A 24,972-nucleotide genomic window follows, 5' to 3' on the forward strand; every position below is an offset into this window, starting at 1 on the left:
TCCTGGCCTGAAATACATGCCAGAACAAAGCAATCACATTTCATTATTGGGATTCAAACTTTTGCCTCAAAATGTTACTCAGTGGAAGAGCACTCGTTAGCATGCACAGCACATCCAAACCCAATCCACTCCACTTCAACACCACTGCCTCAAGCTCAGCTTCTTTTTGTGTGTGATCTAGAGACTGGTGAGGTCTCAGCTGGGAATTGCAGCGGACATGACCATGTGGGGGTATCATCTAGCCTGTCTGTTTTGTGGCTGAACCTGTTTGTGGTTGGGTCGAAATGGTTTTCAAGAGACCACTGTATGAACTTGCAGGAGAGAAAAATGTGTACACAGGAAAGTAGTGCATCTTCTCTTAAATTGAAGAGGACTTCATTTCTAGAGATAGAGTCTCACTAGGTAGCCCTAGCTGTTCTGGAACTCACTCGGTAGATAGGTTGGCCTTGAACTGGCAGAAACCCACCTGCCTCTGCTTCCCAAGTGCTGGGTTTAAAGGTGTGCACCACTATGCCCCGTTGAGTTGATTTTAGACAGCGTCTCCAGTAGGGCATTTGGTCTCACCGAAAACTCGCTGTGTGCTGAAGTGCTAATTACTTTGATTTACATTAAGTGTTCAGAAACAGTATATTCTAGATCGGTCTTTCTCACTTGCCTTGCAGCAGGAAGTGCTCAGAGAGTAAAAGCAAGTATACAAACAGCCACACAAGCGTAAAAAGAGGAAACAGTTGGATGGGAACTTTGAAATCACATGACTGGTGACTAAGTTGAATCTTTCCTCCTTGCTGTCGAGTCCGATGGTCTTCCTTGCGTGTGTAAAGTGTTGGAGATATCACATCATGTTGCCATTTATTCTCTTCTCTACGCTGCTTCCTCCCACATTTGCCAAATCTGAGGAACAGTGGTTCTGCAACTCCTCCGACACGACTGTTTCTTACACCTACTGCGGTAAGAGATCGGCAGCAACTAACTGCAGCGCAGCTGTTTTCAGAGAAAGTTTTCACAGAACCCGAAGCTGGAGGGCCGGGGAGAAAGCCTCTGCGGTTCCAGCTGTGGGGGCTGCTGAGGTCTGGGGTGGGGATGGGGATGGGGATGGGGGTGGAGCGATCGACCACTTCCGGGTGTGGGTCGTCCGTGTCGTGTCGTGTCCCGTCCCGTCCCGTCCCCCCCCCGCCCCCCCCGTCCTCCCCGCTCCGGTCCTCCTTACCGATCTGAACCGTGCATTTTTAGCTCTTGTGTTTCTGTCGTTGCTGAGCTCTCAGTTTGCAGCTGTTTGTTTCAGAGTCCCAGACCCGACAAACTGATTCCTCCTAAGGAGGCAGAACAGGAGCTGCTTCCCGGTGGGGGTTTCTGCTCCAGTCGGTGGTACTAGAGGGCTCGTCGAGCATCTCTGTTCTTGGGTTATTAGCTTGATCTCTCTCTTTCACCAACTGTATGATCTTCAGCAACTTTTAGGCATTCTCTGCCTCATTTTTTTTTTTAGTTGCAAAGTGAAAGTGATTTTAGAGTTCACTTTATGAGGCTTGCTAGAGTTAAGAATTTTACCAAAGAGTCACTTATAAAAAGTAAGATTGATTTTTGGATTTATGCGGTTATTATTATTATTTATTATTATTATTATTACTCTATAATTCGTTTTGAGACAGGGTCTCACCATGTAGCCGTGGTGGTTGACCTGGAGTTGGGTTGGCTTAGAAATCACAGAGATCTGCCTGCCCTTACTTCCTGGGATTAAAGGTGTGAGTCACCACACCCCGCATATTTTATTATTATTTTTTAGACAGGATATCAGTGTATAGCCCTGGGCTAGCCTGGAACTTGCTATATAGACCAAACTGGCCTGGAACTCAAAGAGATCCCCTTCCTCTGCCTCTCGAGTTATTTGCTTATTTTTGCCTGGAACTCACTATACACGCTATGCTGGCCTCAAATGCAAGCTCCTTGTTTCCCCAACCTCCCCAGGGCTGGAACTGCAAATATTTTTCACTTGAGCTAAACTCTGATGCTACTGGTTTCTAATTAATGCCCTTGTCCCCGTACAGCTAGCAGATGCCTGGTTTGTGAAGACCTAGCGCAGGGACTGGGTAGTTGTTTCATTCTGTTTTCTCTTTCGTTGATCCCTCCATTGGTTGTCCATTTTTGACGCCTCTCTAAATATCTGGATGGTTGGGAGGTGATGCCTTCTGAAATGCCAGTTCTTAGAAAAGCAAGATCTGCATCTTGATGTCCGGAAGTGCTGCAGGGACTTTGAAACGTCCCTTGAGAACTGCGGTACTGAGGGCTGCATAGTCACAGCGTTTCCTGGGGGACTGGCTTGTGAAGCTCGCTGACTGCGGTTAATAGCTGTTCACTTCTGGGTCATTAGGAAAGTCCCCAGGCTGCTAACCTCTGTTTTCCTCTCCTTTATGGCCCCCTGTTTTGTCAATTTACTTATCTTTGTGTGTGTGTGTGTGTGTGTGTATGTTCTGGGTATTTATGTGAACCATGTACATGCTGGTGCTTGCAGAAGTCAGAAGAGGACATCAGATTCCTTGGAACTGGAGTTAACAGGCTGCTTGAGTGGACTAATGTGGGTGGATCCTAGGCTAGAGCTCAACCACTGAGCCACCTGAGCAGTTCCCAATCTGCCTCTTTGGTACTACATAGTGACTCGTCATATGCCTATTAGTAATATTTAATACACATTACTATTCATCTGTACTCTTTTAGTAACAATTTAGATCCCTTTGTCTTTGTTGTTTGTCTTTTGATATATAGTCTCTCTATGTAGCTCTGGCTGTTCTGGAACTTGGTATGTAACTAGGCTGGTTTCAAACCAAGAGACCTGCCTGACTCGGTTTCCTGAGTTCTGGGACTAAAGGCATGGGATACCACACCGGACACACACCTGGCTTCCTCTGTCTTCTGGTGAGACTTTCTGAGGTAGAACCTGCCCCTTTGCTCTGTAACACCAACAAGTCCTGGACCTTCCCTGGAGCCCCCTGACACAGGCTAGAAAGAAAGCATCAAGGGTCTCTATGCTATGATTCCATAGGCTGCCGCCATACTAGAACGTTATCACTTCTTTGCCTAGGAGAGTCCACTAAGACAGAAATACCTCCCTTTGGAAAGGGTTAATTCCTCTAGAATCGGCAGGTGAGTGCTAGTTATGATGACACCTGACTCAGTCCTTACTGTGAGAACCATTTCCTAGAAAGAGAAGAGATGCATCTTTTCTGGGCAGGGTTAGTGGTTTTGACTTGCCTGAACAAATCACTATAGAGTCCGGCATGGTGCTGCATGCCTTTAATCCCAACATTTGTAAGAGAGAGGCAGGCCAATCTCTGGGAATTCAAGGCCAGCCTGGTCTACAGAGAGAGTTCCAGGACCACCAGGGCTACACAGAGAAACTTGTCTGGAAAAACCAAAACCCAAAACTAACAAACCAAAACAAAAGAACAATCAATCAAACAAACAAACAAAACCAATCACTATAGTTTGGGGGGCTTAAATAAGAAACATTTATTATGGACTGATCTGGAATTCAAAATCAAGATTTTGGTACATTTGGATTTTCCTTGGCTTGCTGAAGGGGTGCTATGGTTTTGGATGCATATGCTCTGACAAACTCACGTCAAATCTATTTGTTGCTGTAATAATATTAGGAAGTGTTTTTTGAAGCAGGATTTCTCTGTAACTCAATATGACCTTGAACTCACTCTGTAGTGCAGGCTAGCCCAGATTAGCCTTAAAATTCATGGAGATTCTCCCATCTCAGGCTCTGGAGTGCTAAGATTAAAGCTTATCTCGCCAAGCCTGGCTTTTATAGTAATTTTCTAAGGTCCATGAAAAAAATCCTACTTAGCCTGGGCATGCTATTTTATTCTTCTAATTCTAGCATTCATGAGGTCAAGGCAGGAAGATTGTTGTAATTTTGAGGCTAGTTTGGTCTACATAGTGAGTCCTAGAACAGCCCATGCTAGAGCGTAAGATCCTGTCTCACAAAACAAAGATGAATAAACAGTTTGTTCCAAAGATGCCGGCAGACTCACTTGAATTATTTATTTACTTTTCATAGATTTATTTATTTAGTAGTTCTGGGCCTGAACTGTGCATGGCTAGGCATGTATTTTGACATTGATCTATGTCCCTCTCCTGACTTGAATTTATTTTGGACTGACACCCACCAATTCTAGCAACATCTTTTACCCCAAGAAGATAGATTGTGTTGTTCCACCCCGTCCATTGCGCGCCATGACGAAGGAGAGAGACAACACTTATAGGTTCCAGAGATTCTAATAAATCACCACACAGGCAGGTCACTGATGGATCAGGGCTGCAGGACAAGGACTTCGGAGCCTTGTTTCTTCTGGCAGCTCTGAGTAGGGGCAAAAGTGGGGTTTAAAAGTACAAAAATCATAAACAGTTATTGCCAAGTTACAGTTATAATTTTCACCAATCAGAAGCCAAAGATTAGGAACTTTTTTTGTGTGTTCCATCATTATCAACGGACACAAAATGGGAACGTTTTAGTCCAACCAATCAGATTCATTTGTTTTATTTCTGTGTTAGGAACAGCCATAATAGGAACTAAGGGGGATAATAGACTGTTTATATGGCTTAGGAAGGATGTTGTTCCGCCATTAGAAAGTTCTCAGCTTCCCTATAGCTTAGGAACTTGAACTGTTTCCCACCCTACAGATAAAATGGAGTGTGAAGTCAAAATGGCAGCACTCAGGCCAAGGTGCTTTTGCCTGCTCCCTTCATTGTCACCCACACTCATTAGAATTCCGGGATTAGTGAGATGGGTGTTAATTAGAAGACTATATCAATTCTTCCTCTTATGGAAAGGCTGAGAACCGGCAGCTTCTGTCTTCACACATGCAGAGCAGAAGTAGCGTCTGTCGGCTCCGATGGTGTAACTAGACTGTGTGGACTGTCAGAACTCCAAGATGCACAGCCCGGCAGTCAGTGCTTTGGGGAGCTGGACTGGAAGAGTTAGGGTACGAGCATGCAGGTGAGCCTGGGGTTGGAGAGGCTTCCTAATTGTATGGTGGTGCTGGAGTCAGGGACTCTCAAGAGAGCGTGTCCCGAATCTTCGTAGTGACACTACTAAGTACAGTTTGGGTGTTTGCATGTGCTGGAGACTTCATTACTTTCTGGATTTTTACACATGGAGTTTGTACTTGAGGGAAAACCTGGGTCCTCTTCTTCAACTGTACTAAACTGTCAGTGTTCTAGAGAGAGAGATTTTCAATGACCTCTGATTGTTCTCGTTATAGTTTTGAACACAAAAATCATCCTTTGGGGACTGATACTGAGAATGCCATATTTACTGGAAGTTATTTACAATTGTGTGTTAAGGTTTTCCTTATTCTTTTTAGATAACATGAAATTCCCCATTTCGATTACTTCTGAACCCTGTATAACATTGAAGGGAACGAGCGGATTTGTATATGTTAACTTCATTCCAAGTAAGTACAAATACAAACTTTTATTTTTGTTAATTAGCTGAAGGGCTGTAGAAATTCAACCAGAATAATTCTGTTCCAAATATATTTGTGTTTGTTATCTACTGCTATACTGTAAGTTACCACACTCTTAGTCTAGTGACTTTAATACAGCACTTATCTACTGTCTTTATGTGATGGTAGTCTGAGCATGGCTTACCCATGTTGTCTGGGGTCCCCCATAACCTGTAATCAAAATGTTGACCACGTTTGGGGTCAACTATGGAAGGAATTCCTTCTAAGCTCGTGTGGCTATTGGTAGCAGTTTCTGGATTCTGGCTGTTGGCTACATGAACTTTATTATCAGAGCTGCTTGCTTCATCAGAACTGGCAAAGGATAACAAGATGGAAGAGTATCAAATGGCTTGATCAAGGAAGTGATAATCTGTCATTTTTGCTGTGTTTTAGACCAACTCACAGGCATATGGAGGGTTTTACAAGGACATAGGTTAGAAATGGGAACAACTTCAACCTTCTAATAATGTATGGCCCTTGTCAACCATTCAGTTGTGAGAGACACTGAGTTTCAGTTGGAAAAATCTGTGATTTTCCTCCCCTGAGACTTGGTTTATCTGTATAAACCTGACTGTCCTGAAACTCCATCTGTAGACCAGGCTTGCCTTGAACTCACAGAGATGTGCCTGCCTCTGTCTCTCGAGTGCTGGGCGTGCAAGTCTGGCTCTCAGGAAATATAATTTTGGTCTTTAGCACCATGGTCTTTATTCTCGGCATAGACTTGGAGCATGTTTTATACTTTTCAGAGTGCCACCATGGGAATAACAAGCTTTTCTAAAAGATACATTTTTCATTATTTTACTTACGTACATGTATCTATCTATCTATCTATCTATCTATCTATCTATCTATCTATCTATCTATCTATCTATCTATCTGTGTGTTTGCCATATGTGTGGGTGCGTATGGAGGCCAGAGCAGAGTGTTAGATTCTATGGAACTGGAGTTAGAGATGGGTGGGTAAATGCTAGGAACTGAATTTCAGTCTCTTAGAAGAGCACTCTTAACCACTGAGCCATCTCTCTAGTATATTAGCCATTTCCCTAATGTCAATACTTTTTGTTGTTATTTTTCTCTTTCCTTCTGCTTTTGAGACAAGGTGTCACTCACTATGTAGCCCAGGCTGGTCTAAAAATCACGACGCAGCACAAATTGGCCTAGGACTTGTGGCAACCTTCTCTTCTCTCCCTCCCCAGTGCTGGGATTATATGTCTATCCACTATGTCCAGTATCATGTAGATAAGCTTAAAGAAACATTCCCCTCTTCCTCAGATTGTAGTTCATAAGGAAAAAGGCTGGTTGAGAAAGAAACTGGGTGTGGTGGTATCTGCTTTTAATCCCAGCACTTGGACAGAGGCAGAGTCCAAGAAGGAGTTAAAAATTTAGATGATTTGGGGGTAGTGTTGAGAGATACGTGCTTGTGAGAGCAGACCAGAGAAGGCGTGCAGGGATTGAGCAGATCTGAGACCTTTGAAAAGCAAGAGGCCAGCATGTGCTAAGCCCTTGTAGTCATATGGGACAGGAGTAGGAGGATTGCTTGAATTCATGAGTTTGGTGAGGTCATGTTTCAAACTCAAAAAGGATCATAAAAACAGCTTACAGAAGCAGGGAGGGGGGAAGGAAGGGGGAGGGAGGGGAGCAGGCAGGAGCACACATCTGGATACTGCCAGGCTGTGGAGCCTTGTTTGCTTTACATTAGATGTTAGTCCCAATTTAAAAGGATTTTTGTGAAAGGCCGCCCAAGGGCATTTGCATAATCGGCTTGGAATCCCAAGGACCCATTAGAAACCCAAGCCAATTGTGGGACTCAAGCCTGTGGCAATATGTCCACCGCACAGTGTTCCTGAGTCAAAACGGACGGGGGTGCGTGAGAAACCAGTGAGCTGGACATCTCCAAACACAACGAAGTCTCATCTCGGTGAGGCATGGCTTGCCGCGTGAATTGGACTTCCAGCACGGCCGCGACTTTATCGGAAAGTCCAAAAATCGACAAAAATAGATGTGAATGCCCCCCCCCCTCCCCCCCACCGACCCTACTGGCCATGTACTCCAAAATGGGAACTCACTGAATCGAAGCCGATATAAGCCTGGTGGAGAGCACATGAGAAGGGCGTTTTCCAGCACGTTGCGCTGAGCCCGTGGGAAAAACAGGCCCCTCTGTGGGAAACCTCCATCTATTAGGAATAATCTTAAGATGAGTCTCTCTGCCTATGCAAATAATTCCAGTCAGACTGAAAGACCCCGGTAGGGACCTTCCCTCAGGTGGAGACCCCCGGACCCAGAGACCAGGCTGAGACCAGGGGTCGGATGCAAACTGCAAGAGGTTTATTAGGTAGACAGAGGTACCTGCGGGCGGCAAAGTCTTTCGGAGGACTTGTGCGCCTGCAGACTGGGAGGAGGTCTTTTTATAGGAAAGAGGGTAGCAAAAGCAAGTTTTACAGAAGCAGAAGCGTGGTTATAGGAATGAGGCGGGGTGTGTGTGTGTGTGTGTGTGTGTGTGTGTGTGTGTGCATGAATGGTTTTTCCTCTCCCAGCATGGATGTCTGGCAGCAGACATCCTGTTCTTATCTTATAGATATTCTACTTTGCAGTCATCCTGCTTTGTAGATGTCCTATCTTATAGATATCCTGTTTTCCTCTCACGAGAGCAGGCTAGCTGCTGATCCTGAGAATCTTTTAAGCAAACAGGACGTTCTCCTGGGAGCCTGCTAGCTGCGGGTTCTGAGGAGGGGGTCTGTAGGGTCTTTCATTTCAGACCAAATTAGACCAAATCAATGCCCACGTTTACTGCTGCACTCCCAGGTAGTCGGGAGCATGGCAAGGGAAAAGGTGTGGGGGAGACGCTTCCAATCCAAATACCTCAGAGTCCTTGGATATAGGGGTGTCAGGGAGGCTTTTGATCAAACAATAGTTATAACCCTGAGTCAAAAATTGAGTATGAATGGAGATGGTATCTTTGGTACTTCTCAGGCTTGCTGGCGGGTCTCTGTGTATCAGAAACAAACCTATGAACACACCCGTGCAGTCGGTCAGTCCCTTCAGTGTTATTTCTGGCAATTCCTGGAGATGTCCTGGGCAAACTCAAAAATGTTTACCCTGTTCTGTCAAGGTGACCACTCTATTCCTCACTCCCATCCCCTACCCCACAACACCCCGCCCCCAACACTCACATTGCTGCCCTTGGCCAGCTAAGCCCCAGAAGGGCTGGGTCACTACAGCCATTGCTCATAACTGTGACTGTAGTCATGTCCACGACCACCGAGCTGTCCAAGCAGGACTTCCTGGAGACTGGAAGCACGCGGGGACTCTTGAGCCTAGAAAGAGGCTCTTTGTTTTGCATTGACATCACCCAGGATCACAGTGCTGTCTGCCATGTGCGCACCACAGAGCCCGGTCTGTGCCTCTTGAATTCCTTGTGGGATTATCTTTTCAACCCATACACACGCACACTCTGGAGTTTAGAGGGTCCATGGGACCAACTTTTTTTTTTTTTTTTTAAGATTTTTAACTGGTTCCAGGATCTATCCCTGGTGCATGAGCTAGCTTTTTGGAGCCCATTCCCTTTGGTAGGATGCTTTGCTTAGACTTGATGTGCCAAGCTTTGTTGACTCCCCATGGGAGGCCTTACCTTTTAGGAGGAGCAGATGGTTGGGGGGGGGTAGGAAGGAGGTTTTGGGGGGAGGGTTGGAAGGGAGAACTGTGGTTGAAATATAAAATGAATTAAAAAAAGGATTTTTAACTGATCCCATAATAATTTTTCCACACCTAACCCAGGAAGTAGCAATGTGGAGAAAATGTAGGCCATTTGCTGGTCTTCAGGCTTGGAGTAATATCTGCCTCTGCTGACTCTAGGGCAGTGGGAATAAAAAGGGGGCGAGTCAGATTTAGTGGGAAGTAGAATACAGTAGAAAAGATTAATTATTAGATGCAGATTTACTGGTTTATTTAGTGTTTTGTCTAAAGCACTGCTTGCTCCACCTACTCGCCAAGCACAACCCCACCTGCTCCCTGAGACAGGATGACCTGGAGAAAAGGCGGAAACCATTGGTTGCAGCCCTTCACACCCTTCTGACTGCACATATGCCTTTTGCTTGCTTGCCCACCCCACTGTGGTTTTAAGGTATGAAAAGAGGATGCAGCTGGAAGCAGGACCAACTAGGATCAGCTGGAAGACAGGATGGGTCCCGGCTTGAGTCCACTGTGATCTGTCTCTTCCAGTCTTGGTGTCAGAGGACTTTTCCAGAAAGATTCCTATAACACCAGTTTGTCGCTGATGATGGGGAATCCCCTTTGAGTTTCTTGTGTGAGGGAACTGAGAAACGTTTATCTAAGGATGTAGAATAGTATATGGTCCTGTGGCACCTAAATCCAGGAAGAATGTTCAGGGTGCAAGCTGAGGGCTGAGGAGACTCAGTGACACAGAGAAGTCGGAGATGTGGGTGGACAACGGAAAGCTGGTAGAACCAGCCTCAAAAAGGGGCCAGGAGAAGGATCTGGCAGTTCTGTCAAGCACAGCCAAGTTCAGTCTGAAGATGGAAAAGCTGCTTTTTATTGTCCTACAGTGATTTATGATGAATTTATCACACCTTTATTCCCAGCATTCAGAGACAGAGGCAGGTGGATCATTGTGAATTCACGGCCAGTCTGGTCTACCTAGTAGTTTTCAGGACAGTCAAGGGTACACAATGAGACCCTGTGTTAAAAAAAAAAAAAGCTATATCTATATATGTTTATATACATATATATATATATAACATTATAATGTTATATATATAATATTATACATCTTGGGACAAATGAATAACTCTGGAGAGTCAGAAACATGTATGTTTACTGGAGATGCTCTATCATCTATCTATGTATCCTCTATCAATCTGCCAATCCTATTACCGGGGATTGAAATCCTACTTGCTATGGCAAACACTGTACCTCTGACCTGTGTAACACCCCAGTCCTTTTTACTTTTTGTTTTGTAACAAGGTCTAAATTATCAAGGGTTTGCCCTGAACTCACTCTGTAGACCAGGCATTTTTCCAACTTGTGAGCCTTCTTCTTAAGTCTTCTTTTTCTTGTTATTGTTATTATTGGTTTATTTTATTTGAGCCAGGTCTCTTGAACTCAGAGAGATGGGCCTGCCTTTGCCTCTCGAGTGCTAGAATTAAAGGCATGTACCAATAGACCTGGTCTTCAATTCTATTTTTCAGACAATGTTCATCCAAACTCCAAAAGCTGATGAGCCTATGATTCCCAGTTCCTCCCTTTCCTTTGAATTTTCTGGGTGAGCTTACCAAAGCTAGAAATCTTACATCTTTGGTTGTAGTGATGAGGTGAGCAGGCCTGCTTTTCGTCCCGCCCAACTCCTGCATGGCTAGCTTAGCCCTGGAAATAATAACACGGAAACTGTATTCATTTAAACACTGTCTGGCCCATTATTTCTAGCCTCTTATTGGCTAACTCTCACATCTTGATTAACTCATTTCTAATAATCTGTGTAGCACCACGAAGTGGTGGTTTACCGGGAAGATTCTAATCACCGTCTGTCTTGGGTTGGAGAAACATAGCGACTGTCTCATTGCCTTCTTCCCAGCATTCTGTTCTGTCTACTCAACCCACCTATGTTCTGACCTATCAGGCCAAGCAGTTTCTTTATTAATTAACCAATGAAAGCAACAAATAGAAAGAAGATCCACCTACATCATTTGGTAGTTGTCACAATTTGAGATTTTTTTTTTTGGTGGTGGGGGAGGGGATATTTTATATAGCTGTCACTGTGGAACATTCAATTTTTCTACAAAGTTGCCTTCTTAGAACTTTAGTTTTAGCACTGGAATAAAGATACTAACACCTTGGGGCTAGAGAGATGGCTCAGTGGTTAAGAGTACTGGTTGTTCTTCCAAAAGTCCTGAGTTCAATTCCCTGCAATCACATGGTGGCTCACAACCATCTATAATGATATCTGGTGCCTCTTCTGGTGTGCACGGATACATACAGGCAGAACACTGTATACATAGTAGATAAATGCATCTTTTTTTTTTTTGTTTGTTAAAGAAAGATAAGCCCGGTAAGCCACCACTTCGTGGTGCTACACAGATTATTAGAAATGAGTTAATCACGATGTGAGAGTTAGCCAATAAGAGGCTAGAAATAATGGGCCAGACAGTGTTTGAATACAGTTTTTGTGTTATTATAACTTCATAGTCATGGCAAAGCAATGTAGGAAAAGAGCACACGGCACACATGAAGGCACAACAAACACTCTGTACACCTTACTGGCGGGACTAATGGGATCTCTTTTTCTTTTTAAGGAAGAGACTTAAAAAAATTATACTTCAACCTCTCCATTCATGTCAACTCTGTAAAGGTGCCGGTACGTGAAGAAGTTATTTGCCATGGATATGATGATGATTATTCTTTTTGCAGAGCTCTGAAGGGAGGTAAGCATTTGGCTTTAGAGTAGACCATAGTTCTTTGTGAAGCTGTTAGGATGAGGAAACACGGGAAACGTGAAGCTCCTTTACTGATCATGATGCTCGGGTTCCTGTAGGTGGAGATTTCCTGTCCCGACCGCCAGGTCATGAATAACTGGCACAGAGTCTTAATATTAATTACAAATGCTCGGCCAGCTCAGGCTTATTACAAATTAGCTCTTACATTTTAAATTAACCCATATTCTTTATTTATGCTCTGCCACGTGGTGGTGCCTTTATTAACATGGCACGTTCATCTCCTGCTCCCGCTGCATCTGGCTGGTGACGCCTCTGACTCCACCCTTCTTCTAGTCCTTTGTTTGTTTTTTCCGCCTATGCTTCCTGTCTGGTTACTGGCCAATCAGCTTTTTTTATATTAACAACAAGAGCAACACATTTTCACAGTGTACAGGACTACTCCACAGCAAATTCCCTCTGAAATTTTACTTTTTGAAGCATAAATATTTTACAGTGGTGTTCACATGCCATTACTAAAATGGTGCAGTGTGGATGTGTTTGCAGGGGTAATAAATTCTCACCTTTTAAGATGAAGGTCTCACATTCACTCTTGGCTACAGATGTCTTTTCCCAAATATTGCATGTAGAGCTTTCTATAGGCACTTGTCTGGTTTTGACTCTGCACTTGTATTGATTTCTTTAATGATCTTCTTTTTGTTTGAATCCTGGAATTGTTGTTATATTATTATTGTTGCAATTGATTTTTTTGAGACAGAGTGTCATTTTCGCCCTGGATGGTATCTAACTCTGTATGTAGTCAAGGCTGATTTGAACTTCTTGGACTTCATGCCCCATCTCCCTTTTGTCGTTGTTGTTGATGATTTTCAGACAGGGTCTCTCTGTGGCCCCGGGCTGGCCTGGGACTCACACGCCCGCTCTGCTTCCAAAGTGTCTGTATTAGAGGCACAGGCCACCACATCTGGATATACTTTTTTGGTGGGAGGGCCTACCTCAGCAATGGAAACCAGAATCTTATACATGCCAGGCAAGCAAGTGATCTACCCCTGATCTATTTATTTAGTCTTCTCAGCTTTTGGTCTGTTAACAGAATAGTAAAATTCAGAATTTGGGAATGTAAAGGTCACTTAATCCAAACTCATGCTTTTTCCCCTTAATAGTTTTAAGTATTTAAAATAGTTTCAGTATAGAAATAGCATACTTTTATATTAGCATAATTGGAAATAATACAATAAAATAGTGATAAAATCTTATTTCTAAAAAGCACTTTGGAACTTTTTTTCCTTGTATGTGTGTTTTTGTTTGTTTAGTTTTGTTTTTTTAGGGTATCTCTGTTTAGCCCTAGCTGTCCTAAATTTACTCTGTAGACCAGGCTGGCCTCCACCTCACAGAGATCCACCTGTCTCTTCCTCCTGAGCTGAGGGAGTAAAGGTGTACGCAACCACCGCCCAGCTCTTCTTGTTTTTCATTTGTATTTATTTTTTATTTATTTGTTTTTAGGCCGTATTCCACATTTATCCTTACAGTATGTCTATGACGTTTATATGGCTTAAGAGCTAAAATGTTTGAATGCGGGTGGAATATTTTATAATTGTGGAGGACTGCTTCATGAAGTGTCTATCGGGCATCCCTCAACACAACCATCCTAGAGTTTTTTTAGCACTTTTGTCCTTATTTTAGTGGGGTGGTTGTCTGAGTTGCTCTCTGTTAAAACACCAACAGAAAGCTCTCAGGAAGAGAAGTTTCATCTTCCAGCTTCTAGTCTGACATGGGGGAAGGTAGGACAGGAACTCACGGCAGGATGATGGGGCAGAGACAAAGCTGAGACTGCAGGGGATGCTGCTCAATGGCCTGCTTTTAGGCTCATGGGGAGCTGCTTTTCCTTTTTTTTCCCTTCAAAACTTCTTTTAAATTTTAAATTAAAATTATCCTGCTTCCCCTTTCCTTTGTCTCACCCCAACCTTTCCTAGGTACCTCCCGATCCCATTCTCCCTCAGATTCACGGCTTCTACTTTTTTTGTTACTGTATACACACACACATACACACACAGAGGCACACACATATACACACATGCACACACACACGCCTGTGCGCACACACATACACACATGCATGCACGCACACACATGCATATATTCCTAAATATATGGCTTCAACTTGCTCAGTCTGTGTAATGTTACTTGTATGTGTATGATTTCAGGGCTGACCACTTGGTGCTGGATGTCTATTTCTCCCACTCAGTGTTCCTTAGTTGAAGCATGATCCTAATAGTCTTAATCAATAAAAATCCAGAGTCAGATATCGGGGTAAAAGACGAAAGATCAGAGACACAGAGCAGAAGCTACCAGAGACTTCTTACTTCCTCTGAATCCTGAAACACAGAGGGGCGGAGATCCTGTCTGTGCCCCGCCTTATCACTTCCTCTCTTACTTCCTCTGAATCCTAAGTCTGAGAGGGGTGGAGATCCTGCCTGTGCCCTGCCTTATCACGTCCTCTCTCGGTGCTGTGTTCTCACTTCTTGTCTCCTCTCTGTGCGGATCTCCAGACCTCTGTGGCTAGCTAGTGGATAGATCTGCCCTCTGATCTCCATGCAAGCTCTATTTGTTAGAACACAAACAAAAACTCACAACCCTTAGTTGTCTGAAATTCTTCGTTTAGGGTTAAGGTTTATCTTAGTTAGGGTTTCTGTTACTGCGAAGAGACCCCATAGCCACAGCAACTCATTTATAAAGGAAAACATTTAATTGGGGTGCCTTGCTTACAGTATCAGAGGTTCAGTTCATTATCATCATGGTGGGACATGGTGGCATGGAGGCAGACACAGTGCTGGAGAAGTAGCTGAGAGTCCTACACATTGCAGGCAACAGGAAGTGATCTGAGACACTGGACAGTATCTTGAGCATATATGAGACACCCACTTCCTCAGCAAGACCACACCTACTCCAACAAGGCCACACCTCCTAATGGTCCCACTCCTTTTGGGGGCTATTTTCTTTCAAACCACTACAAGGTCTCACAAACTTTATCCTTTCCCCTGTTGGCATGACTATTTGTGTTATCTCTTTTCTGGTCATCTTTAGGCAGTCATATTGGTAAGACTTAATGGACATAACTTCTCTGACATCCCTATGATGCACTTTCACAATGAATTTCTTTCTCTCTGGCCTTTACAGTCTTTCTGCTCCCCCGTCCACTGTGCTTCCTGAGCCTCAGGTGCAGGAACTGTGTGGTAAATGTGTCAACAGACAGGACTGTATACCACTTCGCTATTTGTTCTCTGCATTTTGATCTGTTGTGGTCTTCCTTTCCCCTTCCTTCCTTCCTTCCTTCCTTCCTTCCTTCCTTCCTTCCTTCCTTCCTTCCTCCCTCCCTCCCTCCCTCCCTCCCTCCCTCCCTCCCTTCCCTCCCTCCCTCCCTCCCTCCCTCCCTCCCTCCCTCCCTCCCTCCCTCCCTCCCTCCCTCCCTTGTTTTCTGAGTTTCTCTGTGTAGTTCTGGCTGTCCTGGAACTCACGCTATAGACCAGGCTAGCCTCTAACTTGGAGATCTACATTCCTCTGCCTTCCAAGTGCTGGGATTAAAGGTGTGCAACACCACAGACCTGATTGTCGTGGTTTTCTGTAATTGTCACCATCCGTTGCAAGGGGACTTTTCTTAGATTAGTGTGAGTTCTTATGTTTAACAATGAATGAACATTGTTTATGTAGTTGCTATATTATGTTGCAAGTTTTAATTTTCTTTCAAGAAATTGAGTTTACTCTTTGAATCGTTACTTCACTTGTTTAACAAATCAGGACATACATATTAGAGAGGGATGTCTCACTTAGTGGGTGTTCTGGCTTGTTTTTTTTTAACACAAACTAGAATCACTATGGAAGAAAGAGTGGACCTCAACTGAATAACAGCCTCCATTAGATTGGCCTGTGAGCTTGTCCATGGGACATTGTCTTGACTAATGGTTGCTGTGGGAAGACACAGCCCAGCCCACTGTGGCTGGTGTCACTTCTAGGCATGCAGTTTTGGGTTGTAAGCAAAGTTGGGATTGAGTAGTAAGTAGCATTCCTCAGTGGTCTCTGCCTCAGTTCCTGTCTCCAGGTCCCTATTTTGAGTTCCTGTCTTGGCTTCTGTAATTTGTAAGCAAATAAACCCTTTCCACTTCAAGTGCCAGGGTTCAAACCCTGAGATGGGGAAGGGGTGTCGGTGCAAAGAAGGATTCTGACCAGGTGGATTGCACTCAAGTGGCCCCAAATAGCTTGAGATGTCTTTATTTACACCTTAACAGAGTTTTTTTTCTACCATGCTAGCCTGAACAGCTTTATTATTTGCTGTTTTTTTTTACTTTTAAGAAATATGTCGTATTTTAAGAAATACATTGTAATCATTATAAAAGCCTCCATCTTTCCCCTTTTAAATGCTTCCCCAGATATGCTTTCCCACCCTCTACACAACGTTCTTCTAGACAGAGCTCAGCATTTTGCAGGCTTAAGTAAAGGGAGACAGAAAGTCCTGCTCTTGCGGCAGGTTTGTCACCTGCAGCTACTTGTGGCTACAAAGTTAAAAAGTAATAGACATGGGTACGAAGCTTTAAGGACAACAGTATTTGAACCCAAACAATTCTTTCATGTCTGCAAGATAAGCTTTTATATCATTCCCTTTTCTGCAAGAGGGTCCCACGTCTCCATCTGTCTGCAAAAGGCAGACTTTGGTAAGGCACCCTTTTCCACCCCACCATACCACAGTTCTTCCACCAGCGTTAGCTCCTGTGTATGGCAAAGGTGGATCTGTCCATCCCACATTTTATATTGTGTTTTTTCCTCTTGGAGCATACCAGATCCTACCAGTGTTTCTACACTTGGTGTCCAGTGAACTTACTCTCTGCAGCTGGCACTATGTGTATTCCTGAGCCTTCCCCTGCTCTGTGGATGCATGCCTCACTGTCCCTGCCAGAACTGTAACACATGGTTCATGTTCCAAGCATTGTCTTCCCAGATGTAGCTGTTTCTGTTGAGTCAGAAAACTTCCCAGGATTAGGAGTTGTAGTTAGTAATTCCAGATAAGAGATTTGAGAAGCATCAATCCCCTTCTGATTCTTAGGGGAAATGAACAGAATTTCCAGAGAAAATTACAGCTGTTGCATCTGTGACTGACAAAATAAAACTAAAACCTTCCCAAAGAATCAATAATAACCAGAGAGAAAAGAGCCTGCAAGCTGCATGAATTCATCAAAATCCCGCGCTGCTCTGTGGTCTGCTGGTTTTTGCCAAGTGAGAGACTGTTGTCCATGGGCTATGCCTGGGGACCCATGGGACAGACGTTCATATGCTGATCCAAGACGAGGCTTCATGGCTCCCCACAGTCATGGTGTTTTTCACTGGAACAGAAACCAGACTAAGACAGTGGATATGCTTTCTTTTTACTTAATGTTTAATTTCCTTCTACTGCTTTCCCTGAAGAACTGAATTAGCTACTTTTTTTATTGTTGAGATCAGATCCTAAAAACAAACAAACAAAAAAAAAAAAAAAAAAAAAAAAAAAGAAAAAGGCCTTCTCTTCCCGGTTCTTCCCGGAGTCGGGAAAAGCTGGGTTGAGAGGGCGAAAAAAAAAAAAAAAAAAAAAAAAAAAAAAAGAGATCAGATCCTGACAAAAAGCAATGTAAGAGAAGAATAATTGGGGCTAGGGAGACTGCTGTGTGGTTAAGAGCCCCTGCTGCTCTTCCAGAGGACCCAGGTTCGATTCTTGGAACCCACAAGGCAGCTCACGACTGTCTGCAATTCCAGTTCGAGGGGACTGGATACCCTCTTCTGACCTGCTTGAACACTATTCAAACATGTGGTTCATGTGTATACATTCAGGCAAGACATTCATGCACATAAAATAAATTATTTATATAAAAAAAAGGAAAGAAAGAAAGTCAGACAGTGGTGGCACAGACCTTTAATCCCAGTAGTCCTGAGACAGAGGCAGCTGGATCTCTGTGAGTTTGAGGCCAGCCTGGGCTACAGAGCCAGTTCCAGGACAACCAGGGCTGTTAAACAGAGAAATACTGTCTTTAAAAATTGGAAGAGGGGGACTGGAACGATGGCTCAGAGGTTAAAAGCACTGGCTGTTCTTCCAGAGGTCCTGAGTTCTATTCCCAGCAACCACATGGTGGCTCACAACCACCTATAACAAGATCTGGTGCCCTCTTCTGGTCTACAGCATACATGTATACATGATAAATAAATAAATCTCAGAGGGGAGGCTAGGGGGAGTGGGAGCAGGGGCAGAAGGGCGAACTGTGGTCGCAATGTAAGATGAAATTGAAAAAAGATTAAAAAATCCAGAAAGAGAGAGAGAGAGAGAGAGAGAGAGAGAGAGAGAGAGAGAGAGAGAGAAGGGATTTATTGGGTTTCATGACCTGAGGACACAGTCTTCATGCTGAGGAGGAATGGCAGTAGGAGTGCCAACAAATGCTTGTTCACATGTAGGCAGGGCAGGAAACAGCGATCAGACAGGAAGTGGAGTATGGATGTAAACCTTGAAGCCTATACCCAAGAGATCCTCCAGCTAGGCCCCAGTGCTCACCACCTCTCAAAACACCATCAGCAGCTGGGAACCAAGTGTTCAGACACACAAGCCGGTGTAGGTCATTTGATATTCAAACCCTAACAATAATGTAATGAATATGTTTCTATGTATCGTCTTTTGTACATATTAGGTTTGAATATTTCCATTCTTAGGAGACTTATAGATGACTTCCAGAGATTTCTGGGTTAAATCATTTGAATATATTTACAGTTTTTGTTTGTAGAAATAAAACAAACCCAAGCTGCTTTTCACACCAATTTGTATCTTGTGCCGTCTTAAATCAACATTATACCAGTTTAATCTGCCTGTGTTAGGATCTAGCCTTATAACTTTAAAAACAAAGCTGAAGACTTTTGTTTTGTTTTGAGTCGGGGTCTCTCCATGGATCCTTGGCTGTCTTGGAACTCTCTGTGTCAAGGAAGCAGGGTGTGGAATCTTAGAGATCTGCTTGCCGCTGCCTCCCGAGTGCTGGAATTAAAGGAGCGTACTACCATGCCCAGCATGAAGAAATTTTTTAAAAATTAGGTTAAAATTTTGTACTTAATTTTTATTAACTTTAAAAACTTACTCTTGAAATTTGTTTTTCTCATATAATTATTTACCACTATTCCAGTCTTATTTAAAAGAGGATGCAAGGTGGCTTACAGGCATTTATTAAATTTAGTGGCATAACATGAATTAGAACTCAATGGGACAAAACTGGATGACAAGGACACAGAATTCATGGAATGAGAGAAGTGCAGAACTTCCTGGCAGAAAGGCCTGTACTTTGCTCTAGAGCAGTGGTTCTCAACCTTCCTAATGCTGCGACCCTTCAATGCAGTTCCTCATGTTGTGGTGACTCCCAAACATAAAATTATTTTACTACTACTTCATAACTGGTCTGGGACCATGGGTCACCTTTTGGAAGAGTAGAGAGGGACCAGAGAGGGGCTGTAACATGAGGTGCTGGCTTGTTGTTGGGGGTTCTGTCCTGCCCAATACTCCACAACTATTAAGCCCCAAAGAAAATCAAGCATAGGTCTCTATAAGTTATAAAGCTGATTGGCCCATTAACTTTAGCCTCTCACTGGCTAACTCTCTTGATTAACCCATTTTTCTGATCTATGTTAGCTCATTACCTTTTTTCAGTGAGGCAGATCACATCCTGCTGCTTCGGTGGTCTGGGCAGGAGAGAGAGGAATCAACTTCCTCCTTCCCAGAATTCTCCTGTTCTCATTACATCATTTCTACTTCCTGTCTGGTTTTCCCGCCTATATTTCCTGCCTGGCCAATCAGCGTTTATTTATAACATGATTGACAGATTACGGACAATTCTCCCACACCAAGGGGCCTCTGTCTTTATTTTCTCTGGTCCAGCTTGGTGTTTTTCTGGCTTCTTTAGCGCACTTAGAGGCTTCTAGCTAGTGTCGCATCAAAAAGAGAGGGACAACTGACCAACACAGCCCCCAGAGCAGAAACCTGGCTGCTCCTTCCGATTTCCTTCCCAGAACCCCAGGTCATTTTGTGTGTGTGTGGGGGGGGGGGGCGGTTTACAGGGTTTCTTTGTAGCTTTGGAGCCTGTCCTGGAACTAGCTCTTGTATACCAGGCTGGCCTCGAACTCACAGAGATCTGCCCGCCTCTGCCTCCTGTGTGCTGGGGTTGAAGGTGTGTGCCACCAGATACCCAGGTCTTAGTCTTCTCTTTTTCCACTGCGGATGTGCTGTGTTGGCTTCCCACTGAGACCCTGCACCCAGACACGCTCTGTGTGTGGGATTTGGTAGCTTGTGATCATACTCTTGAAAATTCTAGTCATTTGACCAGAGTGTGAAACCTGCTGAGACCATGGTGTGTGTCTGTTCCTCCGCTGGCACCTGGAGGCCTGCACCACACTTCTCTTCTCATTCCTAGTGGTTTCTGGGTGCAGGAAGAGTCAGAACCAGGGATGGATGCTCTGTGGTGTCGGGAGTTGGGTACTGTTCAGTGAGCAACCATGTGGGAGTGAATCCTTGCATGTAGGGTGCAACATGGTAACCCTGTGATAGGAATGGGGAGGGAGGGAGAGATGCTGAGTGCCGTCACCCTGGCCACCACCTCACAAACCTTCATCACTGTTTCTTTCTCACTGCTTTTTTTTCCTTTTTCTTTTTTGAGGCAGGCTCTTTCTACATAGCCCTGGCTAGCCTGGAGATCAATAAGTAGACCATACTGGCCTCAAACTTGCAGAGATTCCCCTACCTCTGCTCCCTGGTACTGAGTGCAAAGGAGCAAACCACCACACCCAGCTCCCATTGTGCATTGTATGATTGTTTTTTTACATATTTATGTTCTGAATAAATTAACTTGTTTTCAGGAAGAGACAATTATGGGCTAACCACCATTGTCTTGTTATTTCCAGGCACAAAGTGCGCTTTCAGTTAATAGTCTTTGAACTGTTCTTAAAATTTTAAATTAAGGGACCAAAGAGATGGCTCAGTGCATTGAGGACCCAGGATCTGTTCCAAGCACCTACCCTTCTGATCCAGGGACTTAGATGTTGTCTCGTGGACTCCCTTGGTATGTAGTTAAACAGCTAAGCTGGTGAGATGGTCCATTAGGTGAAGGTGCTTGCCGCCGTACAGAGCCATGCGGACTTGAGTTCCACTGCTGGAACCCATATGGTGACTGCTACATGCAGTGCACACACACACACAGACACACAGACACACACAGACACACACACACACACGTACAGTTTTGCTTTTTAAAGACCACTATTTCTTTTGTTTGACATTCAAAACATTTCCATCTTTCTGACTTTACCTCTACCTCAAGCTGTTTGGCTTTTCCTGCTGGTCTACCTTTATGCTCTGTGACTTATACAGACAGGGCCAGTCTCATGGCCGCTTATTTAATTAATTAATTAATTAATTAATTATTTTTATGGCTGCTTATTTAAATATAGGCTGAAGCCTTATGCTTCTTGGTGGTGTGATTGGAAGGGGTGTAAGGATTCTGACTGTGTTTGTACTGTCTCAGGGAGGATACAGCTAAGATGATATTGTGCCCAGCGTGCATGAGGCCCTAGGGTCGAGATTCTCAGCATTGCCAAAAGAAACATCTCTCCTGTGTTTAGGGAGATTCTTACCTGTTCTATCCAACTAGAGATGCATCTAAAAGTTAAGTATGTACGTACATAATCTAGCTTGATGTATATATTAATCAATTCACTGAGACTGATAGGTGGCAAAACTTCTGATGCCCTAGGAGATGAGACCTGGCTGGTTCCGGGAGGGGCTCTCGTGTACTTGAGTGTCAGGGTAGAGCACTGTGGATGGAGTAGGTACGGGGTAGGAGTCATTTCTCTACATTTTTCCTTAGAAATGCTTCTGTTATTAGTAAGGGCACTCCATAAAACTACACTTCATATTTTTTTAAAAAAAATCACCCAAGATGACTAATAATGTTTGTGTTTTGTTTTCAGAGACTGTGAATACAAGAATACGATTTTCCTTCAAGGGAATAATACTTCCTAAGGTATTGTTCAAGAAATATTTTGCTCTTTCTTCACTTGTAAACGGAGGCTGCTCATTCATTTCCTGGCTGCCCAGACCCAAATAATCACACAGAAACTATATTAATTACAATACTGCTTGGCCAATGATTTAGGCATATTTTTAACTATTTCTTACATCTTGAATCAACCCATTCCTACTAACCCGTGCATCACCACAGGCTATTGCCTACTGGTAAAGTTCCTTGAATTAACCCATTCCTACTAATCCGTGTATTACTGCAGGCTATTGCCTACTGGTAAAGTTCCTTGAATTAACCCATTTCTACTAACCCGTGTATCACCACAGGCTATTGCCTACTGGTAAAGTTTCGGTGTGTCCTTCTTTTGCTGCGTGGCATCTCTTTGACTCTCTATCTCTGTTCGAATTTCCTGCCTAGCTTTACTCGGCTAGACTTTTGGCCAAAACTGCTTTATTCATTAACCAATAAAAACAACACATATACAGAAGGACTTCCCACATCAGTCAGGATTGCTGTGAGCCTCCATGATCATGGAAACACTTATAAAGGAAAACATTGAATTGGGGCTGGCTTTCAATTCAGAGGTTTAGTCTATTATTGTTATGGTGAGAAGCATGGTGGCACTCAGGAAGATACAGTGCTGAAGAAGGAGCCCAGAGTTCTGTATCTGGATTGGCAGGAAGCACGAAGAGAGATACTGAACCTGATTTGAGCTTCTGAACTGTGCAAAGCCTACCCCAGGGACACACTTTCTCTAACAAAGCAACACCTACCCCAACAAGGCCACACCTCCTAATAGTGCCACTCACTGGTGATCAAGCATTCAAATCTATGAGTCTATTTTTTTTTAAGGTAAAATTTTATTTATCTACATACCAATTCCCCTCCCTCCTCTCCTCCCGCTCCCCCACTTCTCCTCCACCCCACACCCCATCTGCTCCTCAGAGAGGGTAAGACCTCTCCTGGGGACTCAACTAAGTCTGTCTATGGGGGCCATTTTTATTCCAATAGCATATGTTAAGAATTGAAAAAAGCAATTCACCACTTTTAAGAATAGTTATTCTCACCGGGCGGTGGTGGCACACGCCTTTAATCCCAGCACTTGGGAGGCAGAGGCAGGCGGATCTCTGTGAGTTCGAGACCAGCCTGGTCTACAAGAGCTAGTTCCAGGACAGGCTCAAAAACCACAGAGAAACCCTGTCTCGAAAAACCAAAAACAAAACAAAAAAAAAGAATAGTTATTCTCTAGGTGGTAGTGGCACACGACTTTAATCCCAGTTCTCGGGAGGCAGAGGCAAAGTAGATGTGAGTTTGAGGCCAGCCTGGTCTACCAGAGCTAGTTCCAGGACAGGCTCCAAAGCTACAAAGAAACCCTGTCTCAAAAACAAACAAACAAACAAATAAACAAACACCAAACCAAATAAAACCAAAAAACAGCCAAACAAAAAGAATAGTTATTCAATTGAGATTGAGTGTGTTCAGGGTAGCGTGACCACAGTCAAGAGTTTTGGTTTTAGGTATTTTGTTATTTTTTTATGTCAGTTCTGGGGATTTGAACTCAGGAGCTTATGCTTGTACAGCGAGGGCCCCTCCCCTCTGAGCCATTCTGTGGACACTTGTGGACTATTTTATTTTTTTAATATTTATTTATTTATTATGTATGATGACGAGGCATTTGGCTACCTTAAGAGAGTTATAGTTACTCCCGCCGTTTACCCACGTTTCATTGAATTTCTTCACTTTGACATTCAGAGCACTGGGCAGAAATCACATTGTGTCAACACCCACCGCGGGCCTTTGCGACTGTGGACTATTTTAAAAGACATCCTCATTTTCTAATTGAGAAACAATTAAAATGTGTGCAGAGACCAGTAAGATGGCTGTGGATAAAGGTGTTTATTTCCAAGATGAATGGAATTCTCACATGACAGGCGGAGAGATCTGACTCCCATTAATTGTCCCCTGGCCACCACCTGAATGATGCGGCATGCTCAGCTGCACCTCCCCCCATGAATACATGCGCACACTTACACAAATGCATGCACACATGCACAATTTAAAAGGCATGCATGTAGGTTTTTATCTGAATGATCTGGCGTGCTCAGCTGCCTGCCCCCCCACTCACATGAATGCATGCACACACTCACCCAAATGCATGCACACAGGCACAATTTTAGAAGGCATTCATGCAGGTTTCTATCTTATTGGGAAACTAAGAGAGCGAAATTGGGCTTGGGAATTAGCTCTGTGCTAGAGTATTGAGAAGCAGGCATCAAGCCCTGGGTTTGATTCCACTCACCACACACACACAAAAAATTCAGTTTCAATGTACCGATAAGAACAAAGTTCTTGCCAGGCTCACGTCTTAAATCTTAACAGATGTATCTCTGTGAATTTGAGACCAGCCTGTCTACGTAGTGAGTTCCAGACTAGTTAGGGCTACATAATGAAAGCCTGTCTCAAAACAACAAAAAGAAAGAAAAGAAGAAGGTTCTTACAGAGTCTGTGAATCACAGCACCTAACATTTTGTATTGTTTGTCTTTATTGTTCCTTATTCTAGGGCCGATACAGGTGCATTGCAGAAGCCATTGTAGGGGATGATCAAGAAAGGCTGTTCTGTTTGAATTTTACTATCATTCATGGTACTAATGTCAAATAGAATAAACTCAGAATATATATATATTTTTATTTTTGGAAAATGGTGTTCTCTGTTTTTCTTAAAAAAAAAAAAACTTTTACAATTATTGTGTGTGTGTGTGTAGATCAGACTGGCCTAGAACTCAGATCTTACTGCTTCTGTCTCTCCAGTGATGGAATGAAAGTGTGTAGCCTGATGTCCAGCTGCTGCTCCTCCTCTCACTGCTCCCTGTTTCTCCTCCCTCTACTTCCCCTCCTCTCCCTGCGCCCCATTTCTCCTCCCTCTGCTCTCCCTCCTCCTCCTCCTCCTCCTCCTCCTCAGTGAC

At 43.7% G+C, this 24,972-nt stretch overlaps 1 protein-coding gene across 1 annotated transcript; it reads left to right on the forward strand.

Moving 5' to 3' along the window:
* Positions 1–707: 707 nt before the first annotated feature.
* Ly96 (lymphocyte antigen 96) lies at positions 708–24,679 on the forward strand. The gene is made up of 5 exons (XM_057790882.1): positions 708–948; positions 5,364–5,453; positions 11,810–11,938; positions 21,956–22,008; positions 24,570–24,679. The coding sequence occupies exons 1-5, from the start codon at positions 798–800 to the stop codon at positions 24,666–24,668; spliced, it is 522 nt and encodes a 173-aa protein (XP_057646865.1). The 5' UTR covers positions 708–797; the 3' UTR covers positions 24,669–24,679.
* The last annotated feature ends 293 nt before the right edge of the window (positions 24,680–24,972 follow it).

This window comes from Chionomys nivalis, chromosome 16 (assembly GCF_950005125.1).
Source record: "Chionomys nivalis chromosome 16, mChiNiv1.1, whole genome shotgun sequence".
NCBI lineage: Eukaryota > Metazoa > Chordata > Mammalia > Rodentia > Cricetidae > Chionomys > Chionomys nivalis.

What these genes read in the sequence shown, in the direction of transcription:
- Ly96 (XM_057790882.1), top strand. Translation starts at nt 798, where the DNA reads ATGGTCTTCCTTGCGTGTGTAAAGTGTTGGAGATATCACATCATGTTG. An exon ending in TGTTTCTTACACCTACTGCG is followed by an intron (nt 949 to 5,363) that starts GTAAGAGATCGG and finishes TATTCTTTTTAG; the next exon opens with ATAACATGAAATTCCCCATT. An exon ending in ATATGTTAACTTCATTCCAA is followed by an intron (nt 5,454 to 11,809) that starts GTAAGTACAAAT and finishes TTTCTTTTTAAG; the next exon opens with GAAGAGACTTAAAAAAATTA.